General features: G+C 33.9%; 1 protein-coding gene across 2 annotated transcripts in view; it reads left to right on the forward strand.

Moving 5' to 3' along the window:
- Positions 1 to 13,709, forward strand: part of TBC1D19 (TBC1 domain family, member 19) — a 152,747-nt gene that overhangs the window by 53,916 nt on the left and 85,122 nt on the right. For both annotated transcript variants that reach the window (XM_010839936.1, XM_010839935.1), the window contains exons 5-8: positions 1,766 to 1,840; positions 2,898 to 2,961; positions 4,125 to 4,171; positions 8,027 to 8,137. In XM_010839936.1, the coding sequence (XP_010838238.1) occupies positions 1,766 to 1,840; positions 2,898 to 2,961; positions 4,125 to 4,171; positions 8,027 to 8,137 (297 nt within the window). The remainder of the gene's footprint in view (positions 1 to 1,765; positions 1,841 to 2,897; positions 2,962 to 4,124; positions 4,172 to 8,026; positions 8,138 to 13,709) is intronic.

The following is a 13,709-nucleotide window of genomic DNA, read 5'->3' on the forward strand; positions in this document are numbered from 1 at the left end:
TAAACCTCACCCCTGAAATAGAAATTGTTTATTGTCTCAGACCTTTGATCTCCCAGGTCCCATTTCCTAATGTAACAGACTCCTTCCTCTAAAATATGCCATGTATTATAACTGTGTGAAGTCAATGAAACCTAATTCCTAATAACTTTGAAATTACATCATATATATATGATATGTTAAGCTTATATATGTATATATGATATATTAAGCTTTTATGAGGGTTATTAATTTGAAAATATTTTTATCCCACATATATTGTATACTGTTGTGAATTTTAATGGTTTCATATAGCTTGGCAGAGAAAATTATTTCATACTTACTTTATTTCATAAATAAATAAATACACACATATATATTATAAATACATTCCAGACACTTCTAACCTTTGTAATATGGAACTATAATAACCACTGAGTTAAATGCAATGAAGGTGAAGACTAAGGTTTTAATCTTAGAAGTGCTGTGACAACTATGTGTCTAGAATGGGGAAAGGAGATATTTTAAGCTTGAATCCACACCAGAAGGCTATTCTCTTTTATAAGGAGCTTAAACCATCTCCTTTTGTAAGACAAGTAATACCTACCAGATGTAGAGCATGAAATTGGCAGAGAAAAACGGCAACAATGCAAAGTTGGACTCCATAGTGAGAAAACCGAGACAGACATTTAACAGATCTTACTTAAGAGAAGCATATATATTAGGAACATATTATGAAAACATAAAGTGAAACCTGGACAGTCATTTTATTACATTACTTGATGCTATAAATTCCTTGCTATTTCATTATCCTACTTTATTTTTTTTAATTTAATTTTATTTAACTTTACAATATTGTATTGGTTTTGCCATATATCAAAATGAATCTGCCACAGGTATACATGTGTTCCCCATCCTGAACCCTCCTCCCTCCTCCCTCCCCATACCCTCACTCTGGGTCATCCCAGTGCACCAGCCCCAAGCATCCGGTATCATGCATGGACCCTGGACTGGCGACTCGTTTCATATATGATATTATACATATTTCAATGCCATTCTCCCAAATCATCCCACTCTCTCCCTCTCCCACAGAGTCCAAAAGACTGTTCTATACATGTGTCTCTTTTGCTGTCTCGAATACAGGGTTATTGTTACCATCTTTCTAAATTCCATATATATGCGTTAGTATACTGTATTGGTGTTTTTCCTTCTGGCTTACTTCACTCTGTATAATAGGCTCCAGTTTCATCCACCTCATTAGAACTGATTCAAATGTATTCTTTTTAATAGCTGAGTAATACTCCGTTGTGTATATGTACCACAGCTAGGTTCTTATTCTTAAAAAATTCATAGTGAAGTATTTAGGGTGAAAGATGTTTGGAAAATTACAATATAATAATTTCTATAAAATTTTATTTTACTAGGTCATTAATGGGAGTCTCAAGTATGAAAGATTTATAAAGTACTTAAATATAACTTACCTTTTTTTTAAAATCTGCTATTTCCACATCTGACTTGTTGATTTATTTTTTTAATCTATCTTCATTCCAATCCTCCACTAGAAAGTCAGTTCCATGAGGATGGAGACATTTTGTTATTCACAGCACTAAGGATAGTATCTGGCACATAGTAGGCAGTAATCAATATTTGTTGAGTAATCTAGTGAATAAGATAACCAATCTCAAGCAACTTCACCATTTCTATATAACTCATAATGTCTTTAATTTTTTAAAAATCACTTTTGGCACTGTTAACCAAAAATAATAATAGACTGTTCCTTATGTTTCAGGGAAGTTGGGAAAAAAGAATTTTGAAGAGTTTAAATAGTATGTGCACTGAACTGAGTATTCCGTTGGCACGAAAGGTACTTTTAACACTTAAGTATTTTATTGTGAATCATGTACTAGCAAGCATCATGAAATTATAACTGTTAGGCAGATTTATCTTTTTTTTTTGTTACTGGTATACAGCTTTTTGAAACCAAAGTCTATAAAAGGTAAATTATGTGGATGTATTTTATATAGTTTTCTACTGCATATGCTATAATGCTTTTTGTAAAAAAAAAAAAAAAAAAAAAAAACCTGTATCAAGAATAAATATAGGCTGTACAGTACAGATTATTTGGAGATTTGTCTGTAAAGGTTATAAATGCACTTTAAAGATTTTAATTACCTTTAGTCTCCTTACCCGAATGATTTATCATCTCTCTAGAACTATTTAGATCTAATACTCAACATTTATCTGTAGTTCTGGGCTTTGATAGGGGAGAGATGAAAAGGAGAGAAAAGCCACGTGAGGAATGTTCTGGGTCTTTTATAGCTGTTCAAGAGTAGGAGTGAACAAGTTTCTCTTCACTTCATCCTCCCTACACCTATTTATTCCCTGCTGTTGGACAAGATATAGTGAATGTACATTGGATAATATCCAAGCACAAGTCACTGAAGGCACCAGAAGGATGGTGTAAAAGAGGATAAATTTATATGAAAAACTGTCTAAATATGTAGTATTGTGTAATATACTGTCTTTCATATAGGAAGATGATGCTACTGACTCACAGTCACACTCTTTTGGCCAGCCCCCTTGTGATGCATTTCTGAGATTGCTGGATGGGGTGAGAGATGTAGTATGTGGCTGAGGAGCAGTCTTTCTTTGTGAAATTTTACTAGCCAGCACATATCATTTGCCTTCTATTTTAGACTCATTAGTACCATATTCTAACCGAGCCATTAAGACTGCATACAATGTAATAGTTAAATAACATTAAATGTAATTCCCAGAAAAGCTAATCATATGTAATGAAATTATTTTTTCTTGTGTTATGGTAGCTTATATAAGCTTTTAGATAAGGTATTGATTCTTATTTTTCAGCTGCATTGCTTAACTTCACAAAACGAAACCAATTTTAAAATTACCTTTTTTAGAGGCCAGTTGGAGAACAGAAAGAACTTCTCAATAAATGGAATGAAATGGGAACCGATGAACCAGGTACATATGAAAAAAATATTTTCAAAATGTGGTAGTGGGAAAAAAATTGTTCTTTTAATTGTGGATCCAAAATAACATTATTAACAAGTTCTTTTTGGAAAGATAGCAACTTCCCTTCTCACTGATTTATTATCATCTTTTTTTTTTTTTGCTTAAACTTCTACTTTGCAGTTTAAAAATTCCCAGCTTTAGTCACTGTGCTCCGTTATTTTGAGAATATTTAAATCAGTTATTTTTTTAATCAGCATTTGAAAACATTTTTATGAAAGGATAAATTAGAATCATTCAGTGGATTTCTTAGGCTCATAATTAAGATAAATCTCAAGCTTTAATTACATTGAGATGTTAAAATGTGTTACATTTTGAAAAGTTTTAAGACCTTTAAAATGTTTTTAAGAATTTATTTTGGTTCATTTTAATGTTTAAAATTGAGTCTATCAATTTTAAAAAACATTTAATGAGTGATAAATATATGTATAAATTAATTATTGATATATGTAAAATAATTGTTTAGGTAGACATGTACATAATTCTTCACCACTCCTTCTTAAAAAATAGCTGGGGCCTGGGGAGGTTGCAAAAAATTTTGAGCCATCATAAAGGAAGCAGTGTGTTATAGAAATTCAGAAGGAAGAATAGTTCAATATAACCTGAGGCTTCCGCAGTGGTTCAGTGGTAAAGAGTTCTCCTGCAATGTAGGAGATGCAGGTTCGATCCCTGAGTGGGGAGTCGCATTTAAGCATGCATGCACAAAGGAAGCAGTGTATTATAGAAAGTTCAAAAGGGAGAGCAGTTCAGTACAACTACAGATTCACTGAGAATTTATTGTTTGTGTTCTAAGTACTTTGAGAATTCTCATGTAGAACTTTCATATGATATTGACATTGTTTTCCAATTCAATTACAAATGCTCCATTACAAATTTATGGAAGAGAGGACTCTTCAATTTCTTCTAGAATATGCTATCTAGACTATCAAGGGAAGGGACTTTCTGTTTTTGTTAGTACAGTGCTTAACACAGTGTATGACAAATAATTGATATTCTGCAAATGTTTGAATTAACCTAGCTGCATAACAATATGAAAGAACCGTTATAATTTATTATTATTAAGGATTTGTATATTGTAACCGAAATTCTACTTTAATCTGTCTTATTAATTCTAGATTTAAGCCTTTTCAGACCTGTTTATGCACCTAAGGATTTTCTTGAGGTAGGTTCTGTTGGTTAAATATATGTATATTAATGAGGTAAAAATGCAAAAGAAATGATGATATTAAAAAACATCTCCAGGCAGAAGAATCACCATATAAGAAGCCCCAGAGCCATGAAAGCAATGGAATAACCTTATCAGATTTGTGTTTGGAAATTGCTCTGGGAAAATACATGGTAGTGTGGAAAGATTAGAGGGAAGTAAATCAAGAAGATTTGATTAAAAATTAGCGACTATAAATCATGTAGCCTGCTGGCTAGCACAATAGGTGCTCAGTGAATCTTTTTCTTTTTTCTTTTTCTCCCTGTTGTAGCAGTTCAGACAAGGCATGATAAAGGTTTGAACTAAGAGAACAGCATTCAAAATGGAAAGACATCAACAGACTTGAATTTAACAAGATGAGAATTTAACAGATTTTTAAAAAGATTTGGGAATTTATTAGATCTAGGGAGTATGAGAAAAAGAAAAGATAAAGATGACCTTTAAGTGTCTAGGTTGGATAACTAGGCAGAGTTAACTTAAGATACAGAATACAGAAAGAGACACAGGTCCATTAGTGAAGATGATGCACTTAATTAAGTTTGAGAGGGTATTGACATTGAAGAGGAACTCTTTAGTAGGCAGTTAGAACTCACTCATTATTTTAATTCACTCATCTTTAATTCCATTTTTTTCTCTTGTACCTTATATGTAATCCACCAGGAAATCCTTTCAGCTTTACCTTTGAAGTATGTCCAGAATCCATTCACTTCTCATCACTGCCATTCCTAAGTTGCTGATCCAAGCTGCCATCTCTTGTCTGGACTATTTCAGAGGCCTCTTAATTGCTCTTACTGCTTCTACACTTCCCCACCTAGAATTTATTTTTAGCAGAGTTTCTAGAGGAAGCCTTGTAAATACTATTCTGAAGAAGCCACTCTTCTGGTATCCAGTGGCTTCTTATCTCATTCTACTTAAAACCCAAAGTCATGACAGTGGCCTAAAACACCCTATTTGATCTGATACCCATCACCTCTCTGAGTTCATCTCCCATTACTTTTCCTCCTGATTTTTCTACTCCAGCTGCTTTAGCTTGCTTACTTTCTCCTGGCTTTCTCCCATTTGAGGGTCTTTGCTCCTTGTTTTCTCTGCCTGCATTGCTTTTCCCCGAGATACTTGTGTGTCCATTCCCTCACATTCCCTTATGTCTTTGCTTAAATGTCATATTCTCAGCATAAACAATATGGTCAATAGTATTGTAATAACTTTGGAGAGATACAGACTTATTGTGGTGATAATTTTATAGTGTATGCAAATGTCAAATCACTTTTAGTACAGTCTGAAACTCACACAATATTGTATGTCAACTGTATTTCAGTTTAAAAAAGAACATTCATGGGAAAAATTTAAACATATACACACACAAAAAAATGTTACCTTCTCACCAAATCCTTCCCTGGCTCACCTCTTGGAACTCCTTATAACCCTTTTCTGCTTTGTTTTTCTCCATAACCTTTAGCATCATATAACATACTGATTTTCTATTTTGCCTATTGCCGCCTTTATTCTGTAACATGGAAGCTTTGTTCCCCGCTGCAACAGTCACACAGAGCCAAATCAGATAACTGAGAAGACATACAAGATTTCAGCCACAAGGATACACCCACATAAAGCTTTCTTTCAGCAAGAGAAAGAAAGCACATGCAAATACAAAGAAATAGAAATTTCCAGTCCCAGCTCCTTTCTCAGTAACACAGGATGCACTTTGCAGCCCTTTCTCAGTTACACAGGATGCACTGCCTTTGGGTTATGAATCACCAAGGTACGTGCAAGATACAAGTTACAGCACAAGCTTTCTAATGAGTCTTTTATACCCTACTGGTAATTCAGGTACAAACTATCAATCTATACATTTTCAATAAACAGTAAATAAATTGATATGGAATGCCTCCAGGGGACATTAAGTAGCACATTATAAATGACTAGTTAGTGCATTTCATCCCATTTTGGCCAAGGGTCACTGCTAGATGTCCCTGAAGCTAACATAGGAGCTACCACAAACCAGCTGCAAGTTGATCCTGTCCTAAACTACTCTCTCTCAAACAGGTGTAACAGTGCTTACCACATAGTTGCTCAGTAAATAAGTGTTGAGTGAATGAGTAAATGAATGATTTAATCTTTTGCATTTTTTTTTTCTGAACCTGTTTTCTCAGATACAAGTTTGCCAGCATTGTTAGAAATCATTTCAAGCCTTTTAGAATTATAAACAGTCTCCTTTTAACTTAAAAGAGAAGTTACTTTGGTTTGAAACTGCCTTTATACTGCTAGTGTTATTTCTCTTAGATTATTAAAGGTTTCTCTCAAACTCATCCCTTTCCTAGCACTTAAATTTCATATAATTCTTATATAATTAACTTTATGTTTTCTTCTTAATAATCATAGCACTCTGTTTACTTAAGGACTATTGCTAAATTGATTCTTTTATTAGTCATACTGAGATTCTTCTTTAGCTCAAGAAAAGTTTTCTATAATCACTTCCTTATCGTTTCTGCTTTTCTAATATTTTTTTCTTTTCTATTGCCCATGTATTCATAGTTTTTCTTTTCAATTCTACGTTTTTAAGTTTTCCATGCACTGTGATCCCTTATTTGCATAATTAGACTAAAATTGTATTATGCTATATTAGTCTATATTTAACACTGTTGGTTCTTTGCTAAAACATTTTTTAAAAATAAATTCCTTTGATATTTTTAGCTTTGATTTAGTGTTTGAAATTTTAGGCAACTCTTTTGCACTTGTGATATATTTAATTTTGTCAGCCATTAGTTATCAGGTTATTAATGCCTACTTCAGATATGCTGGTGTTTCTGTCATTATAATCTTCACTGAATTCTTGGTTTCTTTCCCTTCAGAGTTGCAGTTTAAAAATATTTTTGGAAATTATTATTATTTTCTCCCTAAAATACATGTTGTTAGAAAAATAAGAAAACACATATAAGAAGAAAATTTAAAACAAAAATTACTTATAATATCATCATACAGCAATAAACACTACTGTAATTTTTAATTTAATAAACATTGTGTTATTTATTAATCGTGGCATATTAAACTATATTTTATATACATAAAACATAATTTATATAGGTAATTTCCTCTACCGTAATGTTTAAGTAGTCTTAAACATCTTAAATGTCTAGTATTGAATGTCTTAAAATATTAAATGCATAATATTTTTCTGTTATAAACAACACTTCCTTTACCTTTTTTTTTGCACTATCTCTGCAAGCAGTTTTAATTATTTCCATAATCATACTCACAGGAGTGAGATTCATAGATTAAAGGATACGCAAATATCCAAGATTTTTAATTTTGAAAAGTATTTCTTGTTAGTTTGGCTTCTGAAAAAGTTTTTTTTTACCTTTGGATTTGATTTAGAAGCAATACCATATGATGTTATTCCACTGTCTTTCTAGAAACTTTTCAGCATCTATTTTTAAAAGCGTTAGAGTTGGTTCTGAAGTTTTTCCCTGGCAAATACTGAAATCAAGCAGTTTAAATTTTTCTGTCATTTTTCCTTGTAAAATATTATATTCAAACAATTTTAATTTTTTCGTAACATCAAAAAGTTTTTCTTTATAACTGAAATTTTAACTTTTTAGTATTTGATAGGTCATCTGTTGGAATATTAAATTGAAAACATGTTTATGGTATTTCAACATTTTAACTCAATTTTATAGTGTTCAGAATGTGATTAAAGTATAAGCATAACCCAAATAATTTTTAATTTTGTGATATACCAAGAATATCACTGCCAATTTTATAAGTGTGAATTTTGTATAAAGAAACTAACCAATTTCGTTGGATTTGTTTTTAAAGGTATTAATTAATCTTCGCAACCCAAATTATGAAAATGGTGATTCTCTTAGTTTCAGGACTCATTTGGGTTTAATCCAAGTTCCTCTCAAAGTAAAAGACATCCCTGAATTGGTAAGTATAGGTAGTTCAAAATAAATTAATATATTTTAGAGGGTAACCATTGGAAAAATATTTTAGTTCAACATATATTTAAAGTAGTAGGACAATCTGCTCACTAAATAAATGAATAAAGTGAAAATTTTCTTTTTTATTGTAAATATGTTCTGTAGAGAGTGAGTTGCTTTGCTAGTAGGATTAAAGGTGAGTTTTCATTGACCTATAAATGCTTTTGCTTAATTCTTATTTTAATAAACAGCATAGACTCATAAGACCTCTTACTGGGATTTCAGTGCCTGATGTGTAGCTATAAAACTGATTGAAACAAATTGTGAATTTTATTTAAAAATTTTAAGGAATATACATTCATTTATTTCAACCAACCTTTCTTTAAGCTCCTAATATGGAAGACACTGAGGGAGATAAAAGAACATAAGATGAGTTAAAGACTATCTTTGCTCTGCAGATTGTCACATTGTGGTAAGGAAATTAGTTTTAAAATAGAATAATTGTAGTAAAGTGGAGAGATTTCCTTACAAAGAAGTTAAGAAATTACCACCAGTCTTTCTTTTGTTAATTACCCCAAAATAGTAAGGAGCGCAGAAATGTAAATATTGTCTTTGGTGAAACTAAGAAACAACTAAATTTTAAAGTATTAACATAGAGAACTGATGGGAGAATGAGGAATGACTCAGACGTGAAAAGAAGATCAAGCCTTATTGCTTCTGAAAGGTGGGAGGTATGGATGAGAAGTGTGATGGTAATCAATTTATTACCTTTCAGCTCCAAATCTACCTTTTAAAAAAATTGAACTATGGTTGCTTTACAATATTGTATTAGTTTTAGGTGTACAGCAAAGTGATTTAGTTACATACACACAGATACACACAGATACACACACATACTGTTTTTCAGGTTCTTTTCCATTATAGGTTATTACAAGATATTGAATATAGTTCCCAGTACTATATAGTAAATCCTGTTAATTATCTATTTTATATATAGTAGTGCATATATGTTAATCTCATACTCCTAATTTATCCCTACCTCTCTCTTTCTCCCTTTTGTAACTGTAAGTTTGTTTTCCATGTCTGTGAGTCTATTTCTGTTTTGTAAGGAAGTTCATTTGTTTTATTTTTTGAGATTCTACATATAAGTGATATAGTATTTGTCTGACTTATTTCACTTAGTATGATAATCTCTAGATCCATCCATGTTGCTGTAAATGGCAATATTTTGTTCTTTTTCATGGCCAAGTAATATTCCTTTGTGCATCTATATACCACATCTTCTTTATACATTCATCTGTTGATGCACACTTAGGTTGCTTCCATGTCTTGGCTGTTATAAATTGTGCTGCTATGATTTGATTTAGAGTTTTTGTCTTTTCTTGATATATGCACAGGAGTGGGATTGCTAGATCATATCATGAGTCTATTTTTAGTTTTTTAAGGAACTTCCATACTGTTTTCCATAGTGGCTGCACCAAATTACATTCCTACCAACAGTGTAGCAGAGTTCCCTTTTCTCCACACCCTCTCCAGCATTTATTATTTATAGACTTTTTGATGATGACCATTCTGACCATTTGTGGTTTGCAAACCTACCTTTTTTTTGTTTTTAAATCCTGTTTTATTATACTGGAGCTGGACCTTGTAAACATTTCCTTTTTGCCAACTAGCTTGACATTAGGCTTTGTCAGTAGCGGATTCTGGAGAGACATTGCAAGACCATAGTAGGATAAAGGGACTTTCCATGTACAGAAGCCAGCAGATCAGCAAACAGAAGACCCAGTAGTATTCAACTTAGCAGCCCTTAGTCAACCAGCTCCAGCCTGTACTCACTGGCAAGATTGTTCTTCACCTCTGGTCTGCATGTTCCTGGGGTAGGCACACCCTCTCCTTAAAAGTCTGAATCTCAGTCTTGAGGACGTGGGGGACCTTTCCTGAGTTATTCCTTCCTTTGTTCACTCTCCTTCAGCCTAGAAGCCATAGTTGCTTTCTGCACTTGTTAATTCTGTTTTTCCCTGTTCACACTTCTGATATGGTTTCTATTTCTTGACTGGACTCTGACTGATACAAGAAACCAGATGATTTTCTCCCTGGAACTTTGCAAAGAATGAGGAATTGGAGATACCACATGTGATAGAAGGCATTGAGGAGACATAGAGATTGTATAAAAGGGTTTAGATCCCCAGGCTTGTCCCATCCTTCATTTTCTGGTGACTCCTCCTCCCCAACAGGAGACCAGAGGTATATATAATCATTGCAGAAAGGCCATGAACTCAGAGACCTCAAATGTAGAGCTGAATAGGAATGAAGCATTGTATTGAAAACAGAAGAATTAAGTGAAGGTTGACCAAAAGAAAGAAAGTGAAAGCTGGCTGTCTATAAATAAATTTTTCAGACTAAAGCCCATCATACTCTGCCCAGGCCTCACAGACAGAGATTCCAGTCAATTGTTCATTGCCTCAATCCGAAATATGACTGACCAGCCTAGGCTCTCCAGATATTTGAAATTTTACAATTTGAAAAGCACAGCTCAAAACTAAAACAGACCCTGCAGAGAAAAATAAGGAAGAAGAAATAGCCAATTTAGGAAATGAGTAATTATTATGACCACCAATATAGTTACTTCAGGTTTGAATTTACGTCTACACTTGCAGGATACAATAGGCCAAAACCTGGTATAAGGCTCAATTAGATTTGTAGAGAGATACAGAACAGAAAACATGGCATGTCAATATATCATGTAGATCTTCATTGGAAGTCCTTAGAGCTACCAGCTGCTACTTCCTAGCCCCTACAAGGAATGCTTGCACATGGAAGTAACAAGGTTATGTAGGTACAGCATAGGAAAATCTCACGCGCAATGTTCCCATTGTTTCTTGTAATGCACATGAGCACAGTTTCCAAGTCCTCTCAAGAGGCACACCAGGTAGCTAAGGCCTGTGTTTTCCAATAGGTTCTTTAGTCCACTTACAGTCCTTCATTTCAGATGAAATGTAACAGTCAAGTGTCATTTTTTTTTTCCAGTAAATTATATTGCTGGTTATGTAGCTGGCTTTCCTCTCCACAATTTTTTTTTCATAATCCAGTACATTTTCAGGGCAACAGTGCTGAGAGAAGGTAAATACAAAGTAATCTTCACGTGGACAAAGAGGTTAACATTTTGTTAACTGTATCTTCCCAATAGAAGACTTAAAGGAAACATTAATATTCTCAGAGAGAAGATATTACTCATGAAACAGGAACAGAATTTCATTAGAATAACAAAACAAGACATTAGAAAGTGAAAAAGAGCTTTTAGGAATCAAAAATATGATGTGCAAAAAAAATGGGTAGAGAGTTAGGGAAATAAAAAATATGGTGTACAAAAAAAAATCAGTAGAAAGCCCAGGAAATCTCTATCAGAAGACAGTGTAAAAGCAAAAAGCCAATGAGATGAAAAATAAATGGGAAAAGATTTGTTTAATTAGATGGTCAGTCCAGATGGGCTGACACCTGGCCAGTAGGAGTTCCAGAAAGAGAATACAGAAGCCAAGGAGTTAAAAAAATTCAAGAACTGAAAGACAGGAATCTTCATTATGAAAAGACCTACCCAGTACCCAGTTCTATGAATGAAAGAAGACCCATAGCAAGGCACCTGAAAAGGAGAAGACTAAAAACTTTTTATGGAAGAACAGAGTATATATAATGTTTCAGGCATCAGAGTGGCATCTGACTTCTCAGCAGGAAGACTGGAAGCCAGAGGATTTTTAAGTAAAGCCTTTAAAAATCTAAATGAGTTCAAGCCTAGAATTCTGTATATAACCACCAGTCAATCAAATGTGAAGTTGAAGTATCTGTTTTCAGATGTACATGACCTAAAATATTCTAATTCATGGAGCTATTGGTAGAAATGCTCTAAAACAAGATCATAAACAAAAAGAGTGAAATAGAGGATCTAGGAAATGGGATTTCCAACCTAAGAGTAGAATAAGTTCCAGAATGCCGGTGAAGAGAATTTCCAGGCCTGTCTGTGCAACAGGACCAGAGCAGAGCAATCCATATTGGAGCAGGAGGTTGTAGGGTTCCATGATGAGAACTTGCAAGAAAAACCCCAAAAATATAGATGACCTGATGACGTGCTAACCACATGCAGAAGGGAGGAGGGAGAGGTAAGTAGAGAAAATGCATAAGTGAAAAAGTGGTTTAATTATGAACTGTATGGAAAAAAGTACAAGAAAGGAAACATTTATAACATACTACATTCCTCAGCAGTGAGTAATATTTAAATAATAATAACAACAAACTCTTAATATAGATGTAATTAAGCATTGATATATACATATATTGGAATGATAGAGGGAGGAAAAGAGAATGTACTGAGCTAAAAATCCACATTTATCACTAACAGATTTAATAGTTATTTGAAACTGCTAAATTTAGAATAGCAGAATGTACCTGTTACTTGAAATATGGATGTGTGTTTGTTTGCTTTTTGGCCATGCTGCATGGTTTATTGGAATCTTAGTTGCCCAGCCAGGGATTGAACCCAGGCCCTTGACAGTGAGAGGGTGGATTCCTAACCCTTGGACCACCAGAGGATTTCCAAAATATGGATATGAATACCAGGAAAAATGCTGAAAGTGGTTGTTCCTGTGTAGTGGAATAATTGTGATTGTGTGTATTTGTGTGTTGAAGAGGAGTGCATAAATAGGGAACTAATGTTTTGTTATGATTGTTGTTAAGTCTTTTAGCTGATTTGACTTATGTTTAATGTATGTAAAGATAGCATAGCATGGTGGTTAGATAATTAGATTCTGAAGTCAACTAACCTGGTTTAACCTCTTGCTGTACCACTCACTGATTGTGTGACCTTGGGCAGGTTTTCTTAACCTTGAGCTTTAGTTTTCTTGTTCAATATATGGATAATAGTATCTCATAAAAGTATTGATCAATATCTTAAGATATGTTATGGATTGACTTGTGGCCCCCCAAAAGTTATGTTGAATCCTGACCTCCAATACCTGTAAATGTGACCTCATTTAAAATAGGATCCTTGCAGGTGCAATGAAATTAAGATGATGTCTTACTGGAGTAGGGTGAGCTCAAAATCCAATATGACTGGTGTCCTTAAAAGAAGAGGAGAAGAGAGACTCACAAGGAGAATGTAGTATGACAGAAAGAGATTGGAGTGTTGCATGTATAAGCCAGGGAACACCAGCAATTGTCAGCAACACCAGAAGCTAAGAGAAAGACATGGAACAGATTCTCTCCTGGACCCTTCAGGGAAAGCATGATCTTGTTAACATTTTGAACTAATAGCTTCCAGAACTGTGAGAAACTGGGAGTTTCTGTTGTTTAAAGTGAAAGTGAAGCTGCTCAGTCGTGTCCAATCTTTGTGACCCCATGGACTGTAGCCTGCCAGGCTCCTCTGTCCATGGGATTTTCCAGGCAAGAATACTGGAATGGGTTGCCATTTCCTTTTCCAGGGGATCTACCTGACCCAGGAATCTAACCTGGGTCTCCTGCATTGCAGGCAGACGCTTACTGTCTGAGCCACCAGGGAAGCACCCTTCTGTTTTTTAAAGCTAGCCAAGGCA

Source organism: Bison bison, unplaced genomic scaffold (genome assembly GCF_000754665.1).
Source record: "Bison bison bison isolate TAMUID 2011002044 unplaced genomic scaffold, Bison_UMD1.0 scf7180017864136, whole genome shotgun sequence".
Lineage (NCBI taxonomy): Eukaryota > Metazoa > Chordata > Mammalia > Artiodactyla > Bovidae > Bison > Bison bison.